Source organism: Oreochromis niloticus, linkage group LG19 (genome assembly GCF_001858045.2).
Source record: "Oreochromis niloticus isolate F11D_XX linkage group LG19, O_niloticus_UMD_NMBU, whole genome shotgun sequence".
NCBI lineage: Eukaryota > Metazoa > Chordata > Actinopteri > Cichliformes > Cichlidae > Oreochromis > Oreochromis niloticus.
This window is the reverse complement of record NC_031983.2, coordinates 10,662,372-10,685,923: the sequence shown is the minus strand read 5'-3', so window position 1 is coordinate 10,685,923 and position 23,552 is coordinate 10,662,372. Positions and strand designations below refer to the sequence as shown.

Below are 23,552 nucleotides of genomic sequence, written 5' to 3'. Positions count from 1 at the left end.
GGTAACATGATATTCTGAGTAACAGGAGATGGCCTTTTATTTCTGTGTTCATGAAACCCTCTCGTTAACTCATTAACTCTCACTATCAAAACAAAAAAACATGCAGAAAAGATCACAGTGCAGAAACAATAGACAACTTATCAGCCTGTTATTTTCCAGCCAGAGAGTAATTGTGGTTTCTGTCATTGCTCGATTTACATTTAGTTTTAAACATGAGGTCACATGTACATATGTTCAGTACGAAGACAGAGCTTGTGTAAGCTACAGGCCTATTTTATTGCTTGCATTTAAGGCAGCTTCTTTATTCTGTTTATTGCGTTTACTGTTCATGTCACAGTGATGATGAAACTCAAGGCTAGACCATCAAATAATGACTACACGGAGAAGGCCGCCATGCCTCTATCCTCCCACGCTTTTGTGAATTTACACCCACAAATGAAATAAAATGTAAGGGTTTTTCTGCCTCAAATTGGCCTTTGGAGCTGACTTTGCAAGCACGATTGCTCTGCAAGAATCTGTGTAGATCTCTCTTATTTCTGGCCAACCCCACTTAAAAATACTTGATTTAAAATTATTTTATTAAAACCCTTGTAAATTTCCTTTGTAGAGGAGGCTAAAACCTCTTTGGTGGAGGCCGAGGTTTTTAAGTACAGGAAAAACCCGGCAAATACGTGCTTTCCTAACAATCTCTTTATCCCTGCATTGAGTGTGCAGTTAGGTTTGGGACATGGGTAACTCAATTGGAAAAATTCTAGGACAATACCAGTACATGTGCTTTAAAACTAGAAATTTCGCCTGTTTCAGTGCCATTGTATTTTTTTGGTTGTTTAGTTTTTTTCCTTTAGCTTTGAATGTATTCGTGTGAATCGGCCTTTGTGTGGACAGTATGTGTTCTGAGTGTCGGGGATTAAGCTTTGTAGTATAGACCAGTGGGTCTCAAACTGTGGCTCAGACAACCAGGTGAAAAATATGAGATGAGACTAAAGTCAAAAAAAGTTTCCACGACCTTTATTTTTTCGTTAATGGTGCTTTCAGCTGCTGCTTTATTTCCCTAAGGTTCGCCACGGTGGATGGGTCAGCATATTTGATTTGGCACAGATTTTATGCCGACTGGCTCTTCCTGATGCAACTCTCTTTTTTATCAGGGCTTGGCACCGACACTTGGAGTGCATTAGCTTGCGACCCTGAGGCAGGGTTTGTGATCTCCCAGGGATCTTTCACATGTAAGGTGAATGTGTTAAACATGTTAATGATTGGTAGGAAAAAAAATAAGGGGTTTCTAAGTGGTGCATGCCAGCAGTATAGCTAACTTTCCCAGGGTGTTTCCTGGCTTCAGGGTTTGCTTACCAATCCAACCAATCATGTCTACTACACACATAAGCATGATTGGTCTGTATACAGTTAAGCCAAAAGAGCATGTATTACGTTTCCTGATAGAATTCTGTTCATTTTCCTCATGTTTTTGGGCATTTGATAACCAAAAAATAAATAAATTATGTGTAACTTTAACCCAGGTTATAAAAGATACTTGTGAAGAGTATTTTTAATCACAGTCCTAATGATTTTTCTTGGGTGGAAGCCAAGACGTTTTATATGCAGGAAAAACTCTGCTGAGGTTTAGCAGGAGCCTCGGGCTCTCAGAGTTTCTGACTTGAATAAAAGCAGTTTGGAACAACAGCAGATATGAGGAAAGAATAGCAAAAAACAGTTTTAACAAGGCTACCCACTCTAATGATGCGCCTCACAGTACTCTGCTCTAACTGGAGGTTGTTAACAGTCTCCCAGGTCTATTCTGTTATCGCCCAGTAACATGTTTATTTACATTTCTAACAAAGCATTACTAAACTGCCTAAAAGGCCAACCAAAAGAAGGCAAGACTACTGCATCATTGTCTGCTCAGTCTATCACTCATGTGTAAACCTGCCTATTAGCTCTTCCACATTACTCGGAGACCTGTTAAAACAGGCTTCAGGGTGAATAAAACCAAGTGGGAAAAATGGGTAATTCCATACAAAATCAGTTTAATCTGACAAATGTTCCCATGTGACCCCCTCAAAGTGAGCTGTGAAAAATTTAACATGTGAAGATACTCAGACTTATAAATGTCCTAGGTATATATGGATGGGTTTAAATTTTGCACTTTTTTATTCGAGTTATTATATTTTAGCATTTTGAGACAACATAACTTCATGAATCCATGATATAGCCACATTTTTCTGTGGATAAAACTTCTTGTATAATCTTTCAATGTCTGATTCCTGCTGTGCCAAAATATGATTCTAATACAGTATTTTTTTTAAACAGTTGAGAAATATTAAATTAGAGATTCTATTTAAAATCATGAAATTAAAACCATGATGAAGCTGAGTGGGTGAGCACATGTATACAACATGTATACAAAGCTACTACAGGATTTTATTTAACTTCATGTATTTTTTTTTACCTTGATATGAGCAGTATGCCCAGTTTTGATAATAATAATGCCATTAAAATTTCCCATAGCGCCATCAAACACACTAAAGTTATTGTACAAAAAAATCAGGTGATGATGAGTGGGTCAGGTGAGAGGCATTCATTGACTTTTTACAGGATTACCCAAAACGAGTGCTGCAATTACCCTGTGAAGTAAAAATTAATGTAAAAATTGCTTACGAATCTACAGCAACAGTGCATCAAGAAAACGAAGAGAAGGGGTATTTGAATTTTAAGGCCCTCTAAAGAAGCCACTTCTCTTCCACATGAGTTTGTGCAACGTGATAATTCAGATCTGAATGTGGTGAGCACTGCTCCTGGTTGTGCTGCAGAAGTCATATTCAAAGGCAATATTTAAAAGAGCTTCATAAGCACTCCTTCGAGGCCTTTAAAATGGCTATTACTTGGCATTTAATAAAAGACAGCTTAAGGGACCTATTTAGCTTGCACTGTAAGTACATAGCGCTAGTTCAAACTACCTGGCTGCACAAAAAGCACATGGCCACGCTATGAGAGGTTTCTGCGTTTCACACTGAAATACTTTGATCAAATTTGCAGATTTTACACCAATTTACCACTTTTGTATTTTCAACAGTTTTGCAGATCATATATCAGATTATTGTTTAGTCTGTGACTCCTCCTGCTCACTATTTGAACTCAGGCACTTCACTCACAGGGCAGCGGAGGGTTAGTATCTCTACTGTCCGATTAATAATGGAGCAGGAGTCCAGCTGACTACCGACACAGTATAAAGCTAGTCATCTCCAGGCCAACCCACACACAGACGCACACACACATATGTCAACACAAGCGCTAAACCACTGGACGCAGGTCATTGTTGTGCAGCATGCTGAGGAAGAGTGATATAATAATTGCTATTTTGCTGTGTTTTTAACCTTTTAAAAGAGGTTTCAAGGTTTTTCCTGGGATGCAGAGGTGAGCCATTAAATCCCTTATTAGCTCAATTTTCCAATTCAAGGATTCCTTCAAGGACAGCTTTGTTCAAGTGCATTTTTCAGATACTGCACATGAGTATTGGACTGCAGCGAGGAAAAGATGCCCACTTTACCGACTACATTGTCAACCTTTTTTTTAAAACAAAAAAAAAACAAAAACAAAAAAAAACGACCAAATGTTGAGCATCAATGTCAAATATTTTATATTAAACCACATTTTATATTAAAGCAGCAAACCATTCATCCTTTTTGGACGAATGGTTTGCTGCTTTTCCCAGGATGACATTGTTTAAAAGTAGATTGTTCAGTGACAAATAATTTTAAAGCATAAGCATGAACTCAACAACATAATTTTTAAAATATTAGTTTCTGTTTAGTGATTAATGTTAGTGTAGTGGTTTCTTCCAACATGGGCGCAAGAGCAGTCTTCAAAGGACCCCTTGCTTTGCTGGAGTGCCCTTGAGCAAAATATTGAACCCACAGCAAACTATAGGGATGCTGCTAAGTAGGGGTGCACTCCCCGTGGAGCTGAAAAATATCACATTACACTTCACAAGGTGACACCAGCTCCAATAATGACAAATCTACACTATCAGTGCACATTTCTGCTTAAAGTCTGGTGCTGTCCACGGTGCTGAAATGCATTTATATGTTTATATAAACATGTCATTACTACCTGATTATGTCATCGTTGTGCCCCAGGTAAAATTTCTGCTTGTGTTCCCGGGTGTTATACACAACTCCCACACCGGCGACGAAATAGACAATTTCCTTGGCGGCGGTGTAGTACAGGTTGTTGCGGCACTGATGTCCCCGGTATCCGTACACCCACTCCAGTCTCAGGTGGCAGTTGGGAGCAGTCCTGTCAGCCATGTCCGCACTTCCGTGTGTGTCTCTCTGTCGCTATCACGTAGGCTTTCTGATATAGTGTCATTCACCAAAAAGGATTTATTTTAAGCCCGCGTGTCCCATTAGGCTAGTTCCACTGGAAACAACCAGGATTTAAGAGCAAGCGTTGAAATCGGGCATCTCTGCGGGTCATGTGAATTAAAGACTCGCTGCCTGGTAAAATGAAAGCCTTCTGCCTCTGTTTAAGAAACTGATTTCTACGCTTGTGTTTTCATTTAGTCTACTTGTACTTCAGCCCCGGGCTCGCGGTCCTCTTCGAGTCGGGTCAAAGCTCCTGTCAAATCCTACAAAGATGGAGCTGTACTGTTATTCCACAAGCACCGCCTACAAAGATGACGGAGGAGTCCGTTATCCAATCAGATGCTATGACTTACTCAGGAGGAAAAAGCAGGAGAGGACAACTCCGTCACGACCAAGAAGCAAGCAGTCCGGGTGCTAGACCCTATTTCTGAATATTTTTATTTAATGTCAGCATTTATGCTTTTAATGTGTTATTTTCAACACTATAATTAAAAAAATACCCAAAACAGGTTATTGAAATTTTAATTGTTTAAAAATTATGTATTACTTAGTCCATTCAAGTATTCAAAGTGTTTATTTAAGTGTGGCGTGTTTCATGACTTATATAAAGAGTTATGAGTAGGAAAGTTCTTTACTCCCCTAAATTAACTGCTTCCACAGATTTATATTTTTATTTTTATTTATTTTATTTGATTTTGATTTATTTTATTTGATCTATATTTCTTGTAAATCAAATTTGAATTAATGCATTTTAAAAAGAACAGTGATGTCCCATGAATTTAATTTAATTTAACTTTATTTTGTTTTATTCAGCTCTTTAGAGGAAATTGCGGCAGTGAAGGACCGCCCTCTTAGGCTGTTGCCGAGCGACAGAGGAAGCCTCGGTCTCGCCTTCATCTCAGCTTCTCTTAGCAGCTTGCTAAGTGACTTTTAGATCTACGCTATTTCTCCCTGATTAGCAAAAGCAATGGAAGTGACGATGGACCCCTTGTTTCTGGCGTGGAGCTATTTCAGGAGGCGGAAACTCCAACAATGTTCTGATATTTGTACGAAAATATTACAAGACAACCCATACGACCAGGTACTGTGGTGAAGTTAGCAAGGTTAGCCTAGCTTGCTAACGATGGACAGCTGGACAACCTGCTGCATAATCCCGATTAGTCGAGGCTGTGTAGTTTATAATATCTCACTAACGTAGCATTTCAACATACTTATTCAGTTTATTATAAGCTTAGTAGCTGTTGCTATACGCTACTTTGCTTTTCAAGTCTCCTTTCAATCCTGTCTTATGTTCGTTCTGCTTCCCATTTATTCACATTTTTCTTAAATCTCTTTACTCTCTCGCTAACTGTCTGCACTCTATCTTAAGGACTCATCTTTGCTAATCTCAGAGGTAACCATAACTGCACATGTCTCTGTTTTCCATCTCAGTTTGATCTTTTTTATGGATAATTTGTGTTGTAGCTCCTGACTGTTTTATGCCTTCTTCAACATAGATGTGAAATAAATGTGAAATATTTTACATGACTAAACTTGCCTGTGTGTGTGTGTGTGTCATAGGCTGCATGGAGCTTGAAAACCCGTGCTCTTACAGAGATGGTTTACATAGATGAAATCGAGGTTGACCAGGAGGGGATTGCTGAGATGATGCTGGATGAAAGCTCTATTGCTCAAGTTGCACGTAAGTTTAAACATTTGCTCCGAATTCCACAATTCATTAAATTAATAATTTGAACATTTTCTTAATTAGTCTTTTTTATTTATAACACTTGATCTCTGCAAGGGCCTGGAACATCACTAAGACTTCCTGGAACATGTCATGGTGGAGGTCCCACACCAGCTGTCAGGTAGGTTTTTCAAGACAACGAAACAAAAAACCAAACTGATGAAGCTTTTGTAATTAATTTCTCATCAGATGTATTTTATTTCCTGAAATCCAGGCCCATGACACAATCAGGACGCCCTATAACGGGATTTGTGAGACCGAGCACACAGTCCGGGCGCCCTGGGACAATGGAGCAGGCCATCAAAACCCCACGTACTGCAAGCACAGCTCGTCCTGTCACCGCTTCTTCTGGTAGATTCATTCGTCTGGGGACAGTGAGTCTTCCAACTATAGGCTACGTTTGACACATGCCTGTTTCTATTGCATTTTCTCAAGTTAATTTATGCAGCAGACAATATATTAAGACTGATAGCAACAGTCAATTTATTATTTATTGTGTTACACTGAAAGCCTGAAATTCTTAGCATGACCTATTTTTTTTATTGTTTTTCTAGGCTTCAATGTTAACAAATCCCGAAGGACCGTTTATAAACTTGTCTAGACTAAATCTGGCTAAGTATTCCCAAAAACCCAATTTATCCAGGGTAAGACTCAAACTGTGACTTCCACACATTTATCAGTTGTTTTCTATTGTGTTTCTCCTGCATGTGAAGCAATCTTCTTTCTCCACAGACATTATTTGAGTACATCTTCCATCATGAAAATGATGTGAAAAATGTAAGTGATACACAAATCTGCAGTGTAAAGAAAACTGCCAAGCATTAGATGACAGGACTGTATGTAAAGAAATATTATATTCCTTGTACAGGCTTTGGATTTAGCTGCTCAAGCTACTGAACATGCACAGTTCAAAGACTGGTGGTGGAAAGTTCAGCTGGGAAAATGTTACTACAGGCAAGTAACACACCATCCTTCATATTATTCAACTGCAATGTTTGATTAAATTAACATTTATGTATATGAAATTATGTAATGTCTGTTTCTCTCCTCTTAGGCTTGGTTTATATAGAGAAGCAGAAAAACAGTTTAGATCAGCTCTCAACCACCAAGAGATGGTTGATACGTATCTCTATCTCGCAAAGGTAGTGATTATTGCCAAGGGTTTGTACATTTTAAGGTTCTCTCTGTAAAGCAATGTTTTTCTTGAAGTCACTATCCTTGTTTTCATTTTCCTTTAGGTTTATCAGCGTATGGATCAGCCAATAACGGCTCTCAGTCTTTTCAAGCAAGGCCTGGACCACTTCCCTGGAGAGGTTACCCTTCTAACAGGAATAGCTCGTATCCATGAGGTACAGTATGCCATCATCATCTCGAATATAGTCAGTTTTTCTATTTAATTGCATTGTCGGATATCACATAACCACTATAACCACTCCTTATCAGGCACTTTAACACAATTCAGCCAAGTTCTAGCTGCCTCATGTTCACATCCAAAGCTCTTTTCCAGTAGGCAGAGTGTCTCTTAGAAGTGTTTTCGGGTTTCAGAGTGGCTCTTTAGCTTGTTTGGCAATCTCAGCTGGATCCAAAAGATGTAGTTTCTTCACATTTTTTTCCCTTTTAGATGGTTTTGTGTGGTTTTCCTTTCAGAAGAAATTGTTCCGTTTTACATCATCACAAGTTTTATCCTCCTCAGTCAGGGAAGCTGATGTGTTCTAGTATATTAAAATTAAATTGAATTTGTTGTTTTTTGTGCCGTTAAGTCCAGTGGAATGTTTTTATGATGTATACCAAAGTGCTTAACAGCTAAAAGAATAAATGTCATAAAATAATAAGACAATAAAACTGCCTAAATAAAGAAAAAAAAATGAAAAAACAAAAACCGTAAAAGCACAATTCAAAGTAATCAGAACTTAGTCTGGTGTAAGAACCAAAGACCGTTTTCAAAAATGTCTAATGCCCCTGATGTAAATAGGCAGTTTGTTCCACAATGTAGGAGAAGGTACTTTAAGTTTCTGATTTCCTCTTTGTTTTAATCTGGACCTTGACTGCTCAACGAGAGAGCTAAGGAGGTGCCAACCCCTGCAATCACTTAAAATCAAAGAAAAAAACAAAACAACTTACTGACAACCAATAAAGGAAGCTAATATGAGTGATGTGTGGTCTTGGTTACACTTGCCAGTTAAGAGCCGGCCAGCTTCAGTTGGCCAAGCAGTGACAGGCTGACACCTGAAAGCAGACTGTTAATAGTCAAGTCTGGACTAAATTAAGGCATGAATAAGATTTTCAAAGTCTCTGAAGTGGCGAAATGGCCTTTGCAAGCAGTCATAGTTAAAGGAAGCCAGCTTTAACAACAGCTTCACTGCCAGCTTCTTTGCAGTATTAACCTTAGTACTTAAATTGCTGAGGTTAAAGACAAAAGGGCTTTCAGTTACAGTAATGGTGTTTGGTTGACACAAAATCTTAACGACTTGCCTCCAAGCTATTTGGGAACCACTGGACTAATGTAAACTTTCCACCATAGCTGCATGGAGTATAACCTTAACAGCTGCATGAATCATTAAAGATATCCATCCATCCGTCCATTCATTAATTGTCTCTTAAATGGTATTTTGACAGGAGATGAACAACATTTCATCAGCGACAGAGTACTATAAAGACGTCCTGAAGCAGGACAACACTCACGTGGAGGCCATAGCCTGCATAGGCAGCAATCACTTCTACACAGATCAGCCTGAGATTGCCCTGCGGTTCTATAGGTCAGACAAACTTTCTGTACAATTTGTGTAATGTGTTGTTGCAATTTATGTGATGAGATTTTATATACCATCTGTGATTTAATATGTTTCACCCTTTGCTAGACGGCTGCTCCAGATGGGAGTGTATAATTGCCAACTGTACAACAACCTGGGCCTGTGCTGTTTCTATGCCCAGCAGTACGATATGACTCTGTCCTCCTTTGAGAGGGCTCTGGCCCTGGTGGCCAATGATGAAGAGCAGGCTGATGTCTGGTACAACATAGGACACGTGGCTGTAGTGAGTTAACAGAAAATGATTTAATATGTTTCACTTCCATATATGGTTTGCAGTTAACATAATTTGACACTTAGTTAATTGAAATGACAACCTTACATCGTATAATTTAGAGTATGCTCTGTGTTTACAGGGAATAGGGGACTTGACACTGGCCTATCAGTGCTTTAAACTGACTTTGGCATTTAATAATGACCATGCTGAAGCCTATAACAACCTGGCTGTGCTGGAGCTGCGAAAAGGTCACATTGAACAGGTAAAGACATAGTTTTGAATCATCGCCTTTGTTAAGCTGCTAAAATATGAGTTATGAAATCATAATGGTATAATGGTGTTCTTTCCGACCTCTAATGTGATGTAACACAGCCCATTATAAGAAAATCACTAAAATGTAGTTATTAGTGTCATATAAACTGTAATCTAGCTCATATTATCAAAAGATATCTCTCAAATTATACTTGCGTAATATAAATCCAATATGCAATAAGCCCCTGTTACTCCAACAAAAAGTTAGGCAATGAAGCAATTTAGCAATAATAGCTTGATATGAGACAAAGCGTCATGAGATATATGGGATTTTATTTTTCCAGTAGCAAAAGGAGCATGAGCAGTCCATCTGCTTAACACTTCTGCTGCCAACTTGAATTAAAAGGTTAAATTTTCAGGGTTTTCCAGCTTTTTTCATAGTGATAATGATGATGGCAAAGTGATGTAAGGATTGCTCCAATTAAAGAAAATAAAACTTTAAATCTGTAAACACTGCATTTCCATATACATTTTCATGTCAGGTGTTAATTGTTTCCCTGTCTTTAATCCAGTCTAAAGCCTTCCTTCAGACTGCTGCATCACTGGCCCCTCATATGTACGAGCCACACTTCAATCTCTCCATTCTCTCTGAAAAGGTAATTTATCGCTATCAGGGTCTAACCAAATCATGCAATGCGATTAAAAGTGACAAAGTGTGATCTTTACATCTTCTTGTCTGTGTCCAGCTTGGGGACCTTCAGAGCAGCTACAGTGCAGCCCAAAAATCTGAGGACGCTTTCCCAGAACACGTCGACACTCAGCAGCTTCTCAAGCAACTTCGACAGCACTTTGCAGTGCTGTGAGGGACCACAGCACTGCAGACGACCGGGTTTTTTTAACCCAGTCATTAAAAAAAGTCATAATTTGGTAGGTCAGTCTTGAAATGGACAAAGTGGGATTAGTTTTGATTTGTGTTTATTTATTAACTGCCAGTTTATTAGGTACATCTACAATTGAAGTTCTTTAGCAAAATGAGTGGTAACTCTTTGAAGTGTTAATTGTTAAGTGTAATTCTACACTTCAGTGTTGAAAAGTGATGTGATTGTCCTCATTTGATTCCAGCTTGAGCTGTTGTAGACTTATTGTTGTGTACAGAATAAGCTCATTGGTTGTTTCTTTGTTCTCTGTAAAACTCTATTTCAGTAGAGTTTCAAAAGGCTGTAGATGATGAAATGCTAGATCTAAAATGTCTAGGTCAAGTGTTTCAGTTATAGCCCATTAAATGGTAAATGTTTGGGCTATAACTAACATATGACTGTTAGAGGGCATGTAAAGGTTTTGCTGAAACACTGGCATGTTAGTGTACAAATCTGTACAGTAGTAAAATGTGTGTACATAGTAAAGGTGAACGTTTTATTTGTAACAGTTACAGAATTTACATACATTTTGTAGATGCCTTTATAACTCAGGTGTATTTTTCATATTTTAATCTTCTTTGCCATTTTGTAGTCTCTTGCAAAAGACATGACAATAAAGAAAAAAAAAATTCAGAAGACGCGTCCATGCCTTAAAGCCAGACTTGACTCTCTGTTTAAACATTTAAGCTAGAGCTAAAAGGTCTTGGTGTCCTCTCACAAATCCATTTCAGGTTCCAGTTGCATGGAGCATCGTTCCATGAATTAAAGGGGTTGTCTCTGGGATACATAGCTGCACAGTCTTCATTGTTTTGGTTGTTAGGCTCTCCAATATTCCAGTACCTGAAACACAAAGATGGGTAACTTAGTTTTTTATGTGTGCTCTGACACGAGATATATATTGGAAATTACCACATATACTTAAATTAATAAACTGACATATACTTAAATTACGTTATCACAAATGGATAATGGTTACGGTGCATTCAGAAAGAATTTATAGCGCTTCTCTTGTTCCACATTTTGTCACATTACAGCCTTTATTCCAAAATGGGTTTGATTCATTTTTCACTTCAAAGTTTTACACAATAGCCTATAATTACAAAGTTAGAAAGATTTGCTCGAAATTCTTGCAAACGCATTAAAAGCAAAAAACAAAAATACAACATGTGCATAAGTATTCAGAGCCCCTGCTCAGTACTCAATACTTTGTTGAAGCACTTTTTGCCACCTTTAGGGTTGTTGTCCTGTTGGAAAATGAACCTTCACCCCAGTCCCAGGTCATTAGTGCTCTGGAGCAAGTTATCATCAACTCGACCATGAGTAGTCTTGAGTAGTTCCTGCTGCTGAAAAACATCCCCACAGCATGATGCTGCTACCACCATGCTTCACTGTAGGAATAGAATTAGCTAGGTGCTGAGCCTTGTTTCCTTCAGACATGATGCTTGGCATTCAGCCTAAAGAGTTCAATCTTTGTTTCATCAGACCAGAGCATTTTGTTTCTCATTGAGAGTTGTTCAGGTCATGTGCCTTTTACTGACAAGTGGCTTCCATCTGGCCACTTTACCATGCAGGTCTGATTAGCGCAGAACTGCAGAAATACTTGTCCTTTTGGAAGATTATACTCTCTACAAAGCAACAATGCAGTTCTATTGGAGTGACCATCGAGTTCTTGGTCACCTCGCTGACTAAGGCCCTTACACCCTGATTGCTCAGACTGGCTGGGCGGCCAGCTCCAGGAAGATTCCCGGTGGTTCCAAACTTCTTACATCTACTGATGATGGAGCCATTATCGGGACTTTCAGGGGTGCAGAAATGTTTCTGTATCCTTTCCCAGATCTGTGCATTGATACAATCCTTACCACAATGGACTCCAATCAAAAACTAATAGAAACCACTGACAAGTGATCAGTGGAAACACGATGCACCTGAGCTCAATTTTGAGTGCCATGGCAAAGGCTGTGAGTACTTATGCAATTGTTGATTTAAAAAAAAAAAAAGCAAGCAAACTTCTTTCACTTTGTCATTATGGATTAAGATTTTTAGGAGAATTTATACCCCTCCTCCACCCTTGTCCCATCCAACCACGTCCAACTTCCTTCCACATCTGCATCTCTCAGTCCGATCCAGAATCCACTCTGGCTCATCGATCTCGAGGGGTCTCGAGACATTTTTATCATTTCAGCAAGGGCCATCTGACAATATAGGAAATATCCATGTACACGAAAACACACACAAACATTTATGTATGCTAGTGCTGTTCATGAGAAGTGGAACTCGTGATTTTGTCAGTAAGTTTCATTGTGTTGTTTAAATGTTGAGTCTTACGTGTTCCTCTCTGCTGTTGATCACCAATAAGTCGCTTCCTTGCCTCTTGCAGAAATGTCTGGCATCCATCCATGATCTCCGTGAAAGTTCCTCAGATAAAGCGAAGAAGTAACACATGGAGTTAATGACAGTCCAGCCTGGCAAACACTGTCTGCAGCCCTCTTCTGTTGACAAAAACCAAAAAAAAGGAATGACATGACAGTTATAGTGCATTTATTAACATGATAAATAAAGAAAAAGCCTCTCACTGAGCATTGGCATGTGGGATTCCAACATCGCTATTTCCATTTCAGTTCTGTCTATTAGTTTTTCGTTATCTTTTTTCCTTCTGTTCAGATGGTCAAGCTCCCACTTGGTAATTTGCTGCGACTTGATCTCTTTCGCCACCTCCTGTTTGGCTTCAGTCTTGCTTTGGAGTGCAGCGTTGTAAGTAGCCTGCAATTTGGCAATCTCAGTGCTGATGTCTGTTACTAAATGGTTCCCATAAGAAAGTCTGAGGTCTGTAAGTAGAGAAAAGGAAGACCTTAAAAACAGTACAATTTTTACGGTGCTGGTAAAGCTGAAGCAGGAACTCTATTGGAAATAACAAAAAGAGCAGTAGCAGTGAAACCTCACTTAAAAATATCTATTTATTATCTAGAACCCAGGCAGTTTTTAGGTCACAGCTAAGAGAGTTTACTCATTTTTTTTACTCTTTTTTTAATTGTCCTGTAATTAAGGAACATAGTGAATAGCTCTTTAGTACAGTTGTTAATATATTTGCCTAACAACTGAAAGATCCCCAGTTCAAGAGTGGAAACAAAAATCCTGGTTAAATATGCCACATTTGCTGATCCTCCTGCTCTGGTGACCCTTTCTAAATAAAGAAGCAACAGGTATTTACAACTGAGTTATCAGCTTGTTGGTCCTCTTATATGGATAAATTATGTAACAGAAATACTGTAATTAAATTAAAACTCAAATTAATCTGGCATTTGGCATGAGTGATCTGTAATAATCTAATATTAGCCAATAAAGTGGGCAAAACCTGATATAATAGTTATTGGTGCAAAAGTACATACACCATTTTTATAAATAAACATATTTATTAATCAAATAATCAAGCTCACCTCATATTTTGTAGCTTAGAAAGTTTTCTGTGTTTGCAACCAGGTGGAAAAAATGTGTCAACTAATATGTTTTTCTAAGGGAATACAAACTCTGAATTTCCCTGATGCTACTTTAGTGACCGTTATTTAAGGTATATTTGTAATGTTAGTAATTAAACCTGCATTTTCTGTTTTTGTCTTTTTCAATCACTTGGGGGCAGCAGAAACAAACGTTTTAGAAAGCTGACACAGAACAACCTTGTACAGTTTATGAAAACAAGACTGGGATTTATTATTTTGGTTTCCATAAATTTGAGGGGAAAATATCCAGTTTCATAGATGCTAACGTTTCTTCTATATTTACCTGCTAACTTTAGCTACTCTTTGGTGGCAGGCAGGTAGTGAAACAGTATTTACTGGAGACTTTTCAGTAAAATTAGCTGCCTATTGAGGACAGAAACACAGGTGAATAAGCAGTGAAGCTACAGGGTGGAAAACCAAACCAAGGAGTTAAAACTGGATAAAAAGAGTCAGGTGAGAATAAATCAAATCCCTTTTTGTTGACCTCGATTTTCCAACAAGAGATGATTGTTTTCCCTCCTGCTGAACCTTTTTTTTAAGATTTAAAAATGTTCTCAATATTACAAAAACTGCAACTTGCAGTAATCACTTACAGTAGACTCCCAGGCCAATATCAACTGCCAGCAGAAAGGCAGCGAGCACTGCCAGGCTCACTGCAAGCACTTTGTAACGATTTAAACGGGATCCAGGCCACATTGTGGACAGGGACACTACACAGAGAAGTGGTGGATAAATATCAGAGCCATGCACAATACAGCAACATCAAAATAACACCCACGCGGTCCACGGCAATGTGGATGTGTAATCATAAGTTATAAAAAGTGCTTTGTGTTTCCAAAAACATTTAATAATCTGGCAGAAAATAAACATTAAACATATTTCCTTAATCATCATTCATCTTCTTGTCATTTACCTTGTTGCCTCTCCTGGTTTAAGTTGAAAGAGTGGTCATCTTCACTAATGTCCTCGGGATAAGTCAGTTTGTTATAAGTACTCTCAAAAAAACCAGCATTATTTCCGTTGTCCTCCATTTTAATTGACGAGATGAGAAGAGTGCAGCAAGATCACCCGAGAAAGAGAGAGTATTTGTTAGGACATTGCCCTGCGGGTGTTTGGGCATGTGTGTGTGTAACAATGCAAACAGAAAATCAAGTTCACTTGTTAACCATTTACAGGAGGTAAAGGAACAGCAGAGTTTTCAGATCATCTAAACAAGATTAGGATCAGAAATATTCTTTAAGGATGAATTTTTATTTCATCAAGTTAAGCATGAAGCATCTTAAAATCATTACAGACCAGATGCTGCAGACATTTTCCCCCCATATACAACTGAATATGCTGAGTGTTGTCAAAATACTTTAAAAACAAAAAACAGAAAACATGTCACTTACAGTAGTGTATAACACGATTTTTCACATGTCAAGTTACAGCTAATTTATTTGAGAGATTTTATGACATTATTGCTATTATTATTTAATAACATCATCATTGAGATCCCCTTGTGGTTTGCTTTGGCTCCATCTCGCAGATCCAGTTCAGCTGTTTGCTGCTACATTCTACATTGTAAAACGTCTTCACATTATCGGTAAAGAAAAGAAAAGCAGCACAGTTCTTCTTCTCCTCACCAGAGCTGTCGGGCTGCCCACTTCTCCAGTACCTTGAGTAAAGCACAGTCGCTTAGAGAGGAACTTGTTTCAGTACATTTGTCAGTAATCAATCATAGCACTTCATGAGACGCTTACATTGAATCCACCTCGGTCACATTGTTAACCCAGACCCACGTTCCCTCTGTCACCACATCAGTGAGGCCGATCCAGTATCCATTCTGCCACCATATGCCAGAGCTGCTCACTTTTTGAAAGTTGTCGGTTATGAGGAGCTATGAGAAAGCAGACATTCGATTTGACATTTAAATGATGAAATACAAGTATGGTTTGATCAAACAGAATTTAAAAGCCCTTTCGTTTAGGCGTAGCTGAGCAATGCTATCCGTCATGAATATTAAACATTTGCTCCCCATGGTTAGCCTTTATCAAGATGTCACATATGTGCTCTAAGACGTTGGAGGAGTACTATTTTTCTTACTTTGCCAGTTTAAAGTAAGTTCAGTCTAATTAAATCACACCCACACAGACCCACACACAAGCAGAGATGTAGCAGTGGTAAAGTTTTTGAGTGTAAAGCTCTTAATAAAGTACAACTTAATGAGTAATTGCTAAACTTAAGCTTGTATTATTGTGTCTTTACTTTTTTAATGCACCAAAATTATGAAATTTAAATGAATCTTAATCATTAACTGAAGATAACTCTCTTACACATGGTGTGCTCAAATTTTTTGGGATTTTAAAACCAGACACAGAGGCTTACAAAATAAACTATTTAAGAAGAAGAGACTTTGTTTTTGACCAACCTGCTCTTCCAAGTTATTGATCACAAGCAAGTCACCGCCCTGATTAATGCAGTATTGTCTGCTCTCCGTCCAGTTCTTTCTGGAGTTTATTTCATGGTGAGAAAAATAATAACAGGATGTTTTAAGAAGGAGCCATCCTGTTGGGCATCTGCCGCAGGTTTCCTCTGTTCCAAGAGAGAACAACCATTTACTATCTTATAGTAAGCTGTGCAGATTCACAGCATGCTGCATGTTCACAAAGACGGGTTGGACGTTGAACTTACCTAACAGAGTTTTATTTGTCTGGAGATTTGATTTCGCTGCATTTAGTGTCTCAATTTGTCGCTGAAGCAAATCATTTTCGACCTTCATCTGCTTCACCTGGAGCTTCAGTTGCACGTGGTTGGCGCGCTCTTTCACCAGTTTTGCCTGGGCCTCCAGCCTCTCTTTGACGATACCACTGTGGTTGCGGAGATGGTTCATTTCAATCAACAAGGGTGAAACAGCTGAATCTGAAACCTGAAAGTCTTTGGCTTTGACACCTGAAAGATAAGAAATGAGAAAGCAAAAGAGGGTAAATATAAAAGACTGCTCTAATCACAGTGATGTCAGCCATTGGTTTGTGGTCTTCAGTTTTCCAGATGCCATGTTGGCTCCACATGTTTGTTTTAAAGTAGATTTATTAGCGTATTGCATCTATGGACAGTATGAGTGCAAGTCACAGATACAGATACCAGCTAATATATACGAATAACTATACAAAGAGCTACATTCACTGAAAGGTCCAGTGACTGGAATTGAGCTCAGGTTGTTGACTATTGCTGAGTTAAAAACCTTGTCAGCAGGTTGCTTTGATTACCTCTAAATTGTATGAAAGACACTATTGTACGCACAAACAGTAACCATTTACTCTTCTAGGTGCAGTGTGCCAAAATGCAGAAACAGATGACATTTGCTTTCAAAGTAAAAGTTGTGCGGCAACTAACACATTTCTCCAGGCAGAAGTTTTGATTTTCACAGTTTACTACTGCTTGGTAAGTAGTTAGTGAGAGTTTGCAGACAAGTTAGCATTTTCCATGCAACCTGCTAGCAAAACCTGCAACCATCTAAAGCAACTGCAAAGCAACACATACTTGTTTCATGATAGTAAAAATTATACTTCAGATTAAGGAGTTTCTTGTTGACTCTCATACTTACAGTAGATCCCAATGACAACAGCAGCTATCAGCAGAACAGCATTCAGCAGGCTCAGACTCAGTATAACCAGTCGGTGGTGTGGAAACGCAGGTCTGCTTCCATCTGCAAACAGACCTTGAAAATGTTCCTCTCAGTTAAAAATCCTAATCAAATATTTTGTCTTCAGTAAATAAAATAAATAAAATATATTTATAATGGGGACTTTCCTAATAGGTGACAGAGCAATCTGCTATGTGGTTTAGTTTTAAACAATGTAACATACACTTATTACAAATGTTTTACATGTATCTGAAACCAAAATGAGTAAACGAGTGAAAGTTCCACGAGGTCAGATTTCACAAGGAGGGAGTAAAGCGGTGGTATAAAAAAAGCAGAAAAGAAACTGCTCTGAACTTGATTGTAAAGTGAGCTGTACCTTGTCGAAATCTTTGACGGTGAGAGACTGAATGCCCATCTGTGCTGAAATCTTGGGAAATCTTTTCAAATGGCATCTTCTCCTCGGGCACTGACGGTAATTGTGAGTTCTTGACTGGTGCAGGTAGTGCTTATTGATCTGTTTGTCTCTCCTGGTTGTACCAGCGATAAGGTGTGTGTGCGTTTGAACCCTGGTCTGCATGTTGATGTAATACCTTTGTGTGTGGATTTTACAAGAATGAGATAATATCGCTCTAACGTTTAAAAAACATTAGCATACTGTGTAATAATACTGTGGCTGATGCTGCACATGTAAACTTGTTTTCAGACTGCTGGGTAATTACATTTTTGTTCAAAATCTTCCTAGATTATTAAATATACAATTAATTAAAATTTTGCTAATATTCTTTTGTTCTTTTGAGGAAGCACATTTATAATATTATATGTCGCATTTATGGACATCAGCTAGTTAGCCTAGCTTATCACAAAAACAGGAAACACCCAGCCTAGCTTTCAGTGACTGAACAAAATCCAGTTAATGCTCAGCATTAACATGCTCTATCTCATTCATAAATGATTCATTAACCAGTCAGTTTCCTACAATCCCAATAATGCTGTGAGGAACATTTGGGAGGAACATCTGGTTATCAGTCAATCCAAAATACTACATGATTCCTACATACTTTCTACAGCTAGAAATAATGACTAACATATAATGAATGGCTTTGCTGTAATGTCCTTGGGCTTTTTGTCTTGCTCTGTAAATCCTCTCATTTCCCTCTAGACAGACGCTGCTAAGCATTCAGATAATAAAACTTAGAAACAAAGCAATTTGTTTCAAAGTGCAGATTTTATAAAGCACTCATAAATCATTTTAACAATAGACAAACTGTTTAAAACACTGCAGATTTAATTGTAAGCAGATATAAGCGTTGTGTTGTATTATGTATGTAGGATGCATAACTGGAGCTGGAGTACAAGCAGACGATATGGTAAAACAGTGTGTTTATGTGTGTAGAGTGTAGTTTTAGTCCTCTTTTCTTTGTTCATTTTTTTCTTAAAGAACATTATTCACCCCTTAATTATACCCTGACACAAGGAATGCCCATGGCACTGATCATTTTAGCAGCAATAGAGGGAAACAATGAACAATGAACAGACTGACTGTAAATTAGCCATAAACCATTTAAAAAATAAAAAATCCTCTCATATATAACACAGTTATGAAGTCTGTATAACTGTGAGATGCTGTTTTGTACTTTGGATATGTGAGTTACAAAATGTGAGGAACATCTGGATAATGAATCATTCCAAGATATTTTCTACAGCTCGAAATGCTGAGTGAAATATGAAAAATGTTTTCCTCTTGTTCTGTAAATCCCCATCTTCACCTTTGCCCAGGGGCATTAAGATCAAACCACAGCCAATTAAATCTTAAAACAAAGATGTAACTTTCGGCTGTGGAGCTTCAGCAGTGCCTCACAGCACAGAAAGTAGAAATAGTCCACTCAACACTGCTAACACACTGATTACACTTTACACACATAATTATGTTAACTGCATTAAAATTAAAGTTGGGCAGATAATAAGAGCATGTTTCTTGTGAACCAAACTCTCATTTTATTTAGCTTTCTATTTTCCTGGTGGCTCAGGATGCTTTAACAGTAAATAAGGGAAATAGACACCATAGTGTTCTGTGATGGTAATAAAGTCTACTTACCAGTGCAACTAATTAACTCAATCATATCTCATTTATAAATGATCCATTAATCCAGTCCAGATGAAGTCCATATAATCCCAATAACATTATGACATTTTGTTACACTTTGTATTTTTGTGAGTTACAAAATGTGAAGTCCAGCTTATTATCAATCATTCCAAGATGTCTTCTACAGCTAGTAATACAAAGTATTTGTCAAAATATATTACTGGAGCTGGGGTATAAAAAAACACGGTAAAAAATTATGTTAATGTCAAACACTTTGTCCTGTAGATGAACTGGGTTTAACTGTGTAATACAATGTCTGTCAGGGTTGGTTGAAAGAGAACCCAAATGCAGGACTTCTGAATGAAGATGGTGCGTTTATTTACAGTGAAGAGAGCAGAAAGCAGTGCCAACGATCACAGTGTGTGTGTTCTTTGTGCGCCTGTGCGGTGATTCTCCTCTATAGTCTGTGGTGAGTGTTTGTCCTCCTCGGTGTCCTCCACGTGTTTCCGCAAACCTCCTGGAAACAAGAGACGCAACAGTGAGTGCATTCCCATCCACCGGCCAACAAATACGCCTTCACCATTCAAACAGGAGAATAACTGAGAACGCAGTAACACAAGAATGAGCACTAACCGTGGTCCTAGTTTAACAATCCCACGCCAAATACCGCTCCACTGCTCTCTTATGCAGGGCTCCTTGATTATTCAGATCGGCAACAGGTGAGAGATTAATCCCAGGTGCGGCTGGCTCAAAGGCGGGAGACTCTCCAGGCCTGGTGTGGCAGCAAAACTAACACACCACAGCACACACACTCAAATGCGTACACAGGAAGACGAGGGACCAGGGGCATATCACATCAGCAAACAACCATAAACGATCCACAAAGACAAATAGAACTCATAATATTCATTAAACCCCAAAATAACACCCGATACTATAGACAATATTATTCTCCACTAAGTAATATCATTTTATGTGAGATGAAGTTCACACAGGTTTTATTCATAGAATAAAAATTGTTTATTTGATATATGAATACAAAACCCCTCCAAATTATGGTGTAACACATTTACATTTCTTCTAATACCAGTTTTTAAAGACTACATATTTAATGCTTTTTCAGTTTTTATGGCCAAAAAACGATAACAAAAAGTTAATACTTCCAGTTTTTTGTGTCTAACAGCATCCTTCATGTTTTCTACTGCAGTATTGTACAAGGCAGTGCAAGGCATCACAGCACCCAGTCAGTTTTTTCAAAATTACCTAACCCCTATTACCTATCATAAGCCATGGCAGTAATATGAAAACATTATTTTATATAAATATTTATTTAACTACCAGCTTTAAAAAGGAGCACAACAGACAACCAGCACATTAAAAGGTTTTATCCCCCTGGAAACTCTTAGAATTGTCCTTGTAGGGTTGCCATTGAATAAGGCAGTAATTACACTACATACAACGTAGCAATCGGCTACGTTGTATGTTTTGCAAATCTGCCTTTTGAGTCAGGTGAAATATGCAAAATGTAATAGACTGTAGTTAGCTGTGCCCAGTTAGGCCTGTTTGTATTGCTGCGTTAAAATGTTGTGCGTAATGGTGTCTCAGCTGTGTGGAACAGTTAACCGTTTCTTCTTGTCTGCTGTGTGCAGCAGCAGTCTGGTAATTTCGAATATTACAAGACAAATAACAACAAAAAAAAGCCTGTATTTATAATGGTAAATGGACTGATTCTTATCTAGTGCTTTTCTACTCTGCTCAGGTAGAGTTTATACAGCATGCCTCATTCTAGACAAAAATACTAAATTTTACTCTACAAGGGCCTGATATCCACTCACGAGGACATTATACTGCCACTGTTCTATCGAAATTTAAAACGAATGTCCTCATATGTAGAAAAACAAAAAATCAAAGACAAAGAGTTCGCATCTTAGGAGGTTAATAATATAAATTTCAAAACCCCTCTCCATTCCCACATCAAACACATAATACATCCACTTTGATAGTTTGCTGCTTGCAAGTGGTGAGAACTTGCAGAAAGTGGGAACTGAAGGCAATAAAAGAAATGGAGTAAACAACACCTTTGACTTATCATAAAGCATTTGAATGTTCCTGCTTTGCATCCTGTTGAAAAGTAATTCGACTTTTCAACAGGGACAATTTACTAGTAAAATGTCTTAGTAAAATCAGTAATTCCCAGACTTGACAAAGAAATGTCATCATCAGACTAAGTTTCAGAGCTTCCCTCCTAACGCATGCAAGGTAAGTTCTGCTGCTGTAAGTTAGGTAGAGTTAAGTAAAGCGTATGAATGACAGGAAAGGGTCACTTCACTTACTAAGATTGTTGCTGTTTAACAGAAACACTGAGGGGATTTAACAATGCTAAAACAGTACATTAAGAACATTTTAACCTGCTGAGACAGTATCATTCTCAAAGAATGGCTGTTTAGTTATTTGCTGGCATTGTTTTCTTTTACTCAGAGTGAATAGAGTTTAAATGATTTACATCACACATATTAAAGATAGAAAGAATCACATCAAAGAATTCCTCAAATTAAAAAAAATATTTTACTGCTTTATTTAAATGAAAATACAATTTCTGAACTAAGAAACTGCATGAATGCAGGTTTATAATCAGCTTTTCTCATCATATGTATATATGAGTAAAACTACATAGTGAATAAAGCAGAGCTTCACTACAGATTTCTTTCAATTTCTTTCCTGTCTGTGGATGCTTTTCTTGTTCTAGTGTCATCCTCCTGTGGAAAACACGATGACCAAGATGTGCATTTTCATTCAACTGCTGCTCTTCCTTTCTCCTGTTTGTGGGCAATTGAAAGTTGCATATGACTCCCCTTCTGTCATAATGACATGGAGAGATGCACAGGCATACTGCAGGCACAACTACACTGACCTGGCCACTGTCAGAAACAAACAAGAAAATGAACATTTTGTTGACTACGGCTGGATCGGATTATACCGAGAAGATGCAGCAAGTCCATGGAAATGGTCCCACGGTGATGAGATAGCCACCTTCACCATGTGGGACACTAATGGTAAGGAACATGTAACTGAGTTATATTTGTATAACTGTATTACAGTATTTCTGTTAGGCTAACATTTATTTGTTTTAAAGTTCAAATCTATTATATCTATTATATCTTATTGATGTCTTGCCTATACTATTATCTACAGTACGTTTATGAAACATGCTGAGGCCTTTTTGATGCAAACAATAAAAGCTGGAAGATTTGAGCGCACACAGTGGCGCTTGCCAATGGTCAGATTTACATCTCAGATGCAATTTGGTCTTCAAGCCTTCTCTGAAAACTTCTCAGTGCATTCTCACTACTTTACTTCTCCTTGTTCTTGCAGAACCAAAGGCACAGGGAAACTGTGTTTTTAAGAATAATGGAAAATGGATAGTCAGCGATTGTGATAAGGAGCGATATTTCACATGTTGTACTGACCCTTTGGTTCTGGTGAAGGAGAATAAGACGTGGGAGGAGGCATTGGATCACTGCAGGTCTCTGGATAGAGTCAACACAAATAATCCAACCTTTTCATACTGGAACCACCGCTATGACCTGGTCACGCTGATCTCTCCATTTGACCATACTTATGCACGAGAGAGAGCACAAGAGGCTACCACTGATGAGGTTGGCCAGTTTGCTACACTGTATTTGTATTGAGAAACTCTTTATTTGTTACAAGTTTTTGTATGTGGACCTCTCTGTTTAATGTTGGCAGGTGTGGACAGGCCTGTGTAACCTGGCTGGTGAGTGGTTGTGGGTGAGTGGAGAGCAGATGGAATATAAAAATATTCCAAGCTGCCCATCTCACAGCTTTTGTGGCGTCCTTGAGAAGAACGGTACTGCATCCTTCAGCATGAGAAACTGCCAGCTGAGAAGGAACTTCTTCTGCTACAAGAAGCCCTAAATGCACTCAAGGCTACACTTACTTAAGTACTGTACTTCAGTATAAACTTGAAGCATTTTTATTTAAATTGCACTTATGTACATGAAAATATGCTATTGCTCAAAATATGAAATGTGGTCAAGAAGGTGAAATGATGT

The 23,552-nt window shown here is 38.2% G+C and overlaps 5 protein-coding genes across 10 annotated transcripts in view; 2 read left to right on the top strand and 3 right to left on the bottom strand.

The window, feature by feature from the left end:
- Positions 1-4,633, bottom strand: part of eml5 (EMAP like 5) — a 47,835-nt gene extending 43,202 nt beyond the window's left edge. For 3 of the 4 annotated variants that reach the window (XM_019349158.2, XM_003453060.5, XM_005476938.4), the window contains exon 1: positions 4,105-4,630. In XM_019349158.2, coding sequence (XP_019204703.1) covers positions 4,105-4,301 — 197 coding nt within the window. In that variant the 5' untranslated portion in view covers positions 4,302-4,630. Of the gene's footprint in view, positions 1-4,104 lie in introns of all 4 variants that reach the window. The other variant, XM_025901101.1, reaches the window with a different exon arrangement.
- A 562-nt stretch (positions 4,634-5,195) lies between these two features.
- On the top strand, positions 5,196-10,976 carry ttc8 (tetratricopeptide repeat domain 8). Of its 2 annotated transcripts, XM_005476937.3 has the most exons (15): positions 5,196-5,439; positions 5,728-5,751; positions 5,919-6,039; positions 6,142-6,205; positions 6,299-6,458; positions 6,639-6,728; positions 6,817-6,861; positions 6,953-7,038; positions 7,139-7,226; positions 7,323-7,433; positions 8,701-8,840; positions 8,943-9,117; positions 9,248-9,370; positions 9,933-10,016; positions 10,107-10,976. In XM_005476937.3, exons 1-15 carry the CDS (start codon positions 5,326-5,328, stop codon positions 10,221-10,223), a joined length of 1,542 nt encoding a protein of 513 aa, XP_005476994.1. In that variant the 5' UTR covers positions 5,196-5,325; the 3' UTR covers positions 10,224-10,976. The 2 variants fall into 2 exon arrangements, with proteins under 2 accessions (XP_005476994.1, XP_003453109.1); XM_003453061.4 differs by lacking the exon at positions 5,728-5,751 and having other exon boundaries at positions 5,197-5,439.
- On the bottom strand, positions 10,484-14,954 carry LOC100706232 (CD209 antigen). Its single transcript, XM_003453128.4, has 6 exons — positions 14,685-14,954; positions 14,365-14,481; positions 12,851-13,102; positions 12,603-12,766; positions 12,333-12,469; positions 10,484-11,117 (listed from the first exon to the last, which is right to left on the bottom strand). Exons 1-6 carry the CDS (start codon positions 14,800-14,802, stop codon positions 10,952-10,954), a joined length of 954 nt encoding a protein of 317 aa, XP_003453176.2. The 5' UTR covers positions 14,803-14,954; the 3' UTR covers positions 10,484-10,951.
- LOC109195817 (L-selectin-like) lies at positions 13,111-23,461 on the top strand. The gene is made up of 4 exons (XM_025901071.1): positions 13,111-14,224; positions 22,226-22,532; positions 22,852-23,135; positions 23,227-23,461. Exons 2-4 carry the CDS (start codon positions 22,250-22,252, stop codon positions 23,413-23,415), a joined length of 756 nt encoding a protein of 251 aa, XP_025756856.1. The 5' UTR covers positions 13,111-14,224; positions 22,226-22,249; the 3' UTR covers positions 23,416-23,461.
- On the bottom strand, positions 15,155-17,934 carry LOC100706496 (CD209 antigen-like protein E). Of its 2 annotated transcripts, none has more exons than XM_025901070.1 (6): positions 17,773-17,930; positions 17,358-17,459; positions 16,445-16,702; positions 16,182-16,345; positions 15,514-15,650; positions 15,155-15,428 (listed from the first exon to the last, which is right to left on the bottom strand). In XM_025901070.1, exons 1-6 carry the CDS (start codon positions 17,846-17,848, stop codon positions 15,257-15,259), a joined length of 909 nt encoding a protein of 302 aa, XP_025756855.1. In that variant the 5' UTR covers positions 17,849-17,930; the 3' UTR covers positions 15,155-15,256. The 2 variants fall into 2 exon arrangements, with proteins under 2 accessions (XP_025756855.1, XP_003453177.2); XM_003453129.5 differs by having other exon boundaries at positions 15,159-15,428; positions 17,358-17,471; positions 17,773-17,934.
- Positions 23,462-23,552: the final 91 nt, after the last annotated feature.

Excerpts from the sequence above, each read along its gene's own strand:
- ttc8 (XM_005476937.3), top strand. The coding sequence starts at position 5,326 with ATGGAAGTGACGATGGACCCCTTGTTTCTGGCGTGGAGCTATTTCAGG. Across the intron at positions 5,752-5,918 it reads CATCTTTGCTAATCTCAGAG|GCTGCATGGAGCTTGAAAAC; the intron begins GTAACCATAACT and ends TGTGTGTCATAG. Across the intron at positions 7,039-7,138 it reads CTGGGAAAATGTTACTACAG|GCTTGGTTTATATAGAGAAG; the intron begins GCAAGTAACACA and ends CTCTCCTCTTAG.
- LOC100706232 (XM_003453128.4), bottom strand. The coding sequence starts at position 14,802 with ATGGAGGACAACGGAAATAATGCTGGTTTTTTTGAGAGTACTTATAAC. Across the intron at positions 12,767-12,850 it reads ATCCCACATGCCAATGCTCA|AAGAGGGCTGCAGACAGTGT; the intron begins GTGAGAGGCTTT and ends TTTTGTCAACAG. Across the intron at positions 11,118-12,332 it reads GGGACAAGGGTGGAGGAGGG|GTACTGGAATATTGGAGAGC; the intron begins GTATAAATTCTC and ends TTTGTGTTTCAG.
- LOC100706496 (XM_003453129.5), bottom strand. The coding sequence starts at position 17,848 with ATGCCATTTGAAAAGATTTCCCAAGATTTCAGCACAGATGGGCATTCA. Across the intron at positions 16,703-17,357 it reads TGTTGTCATTGGGATCTACT|GTGTCAAAGCCAAAGACTTT; the intron begins GTAAGTATGAGA and ends CTTATCTTTCAG. Across the intron at positions 15,651-16,181 it reads TCAATAACTTGGAAGAGCAG|CTCCTCATAACCGACAACTT; the intron begins GTTGGTCAAAAA and ends GCTTTCTCATAG.
- LOC109195817 (XM_025901071.1), top strand. The coding sequence starts at position 22,250 with ATGACCAAGATGTGCATTTTCATTCAACTGCTGCTCTTCCTTTCTCCT. Across the intron at positions 22,533-22,851 it reads CACCATGTGGGACACTAATG|AACCAAAGGCACAGGGAAAC; the intron begins GTAAGGAACATG and ends TTGTTCTTGCAG. Across the intron at positions 23,136-23,226 it reads AAGAGGCTACCACTGATGAG|GTGTGGACAGGCCTGTGTAA; the intron begins GTTGGCCAGTTT and ends TAATGTTGGCAG.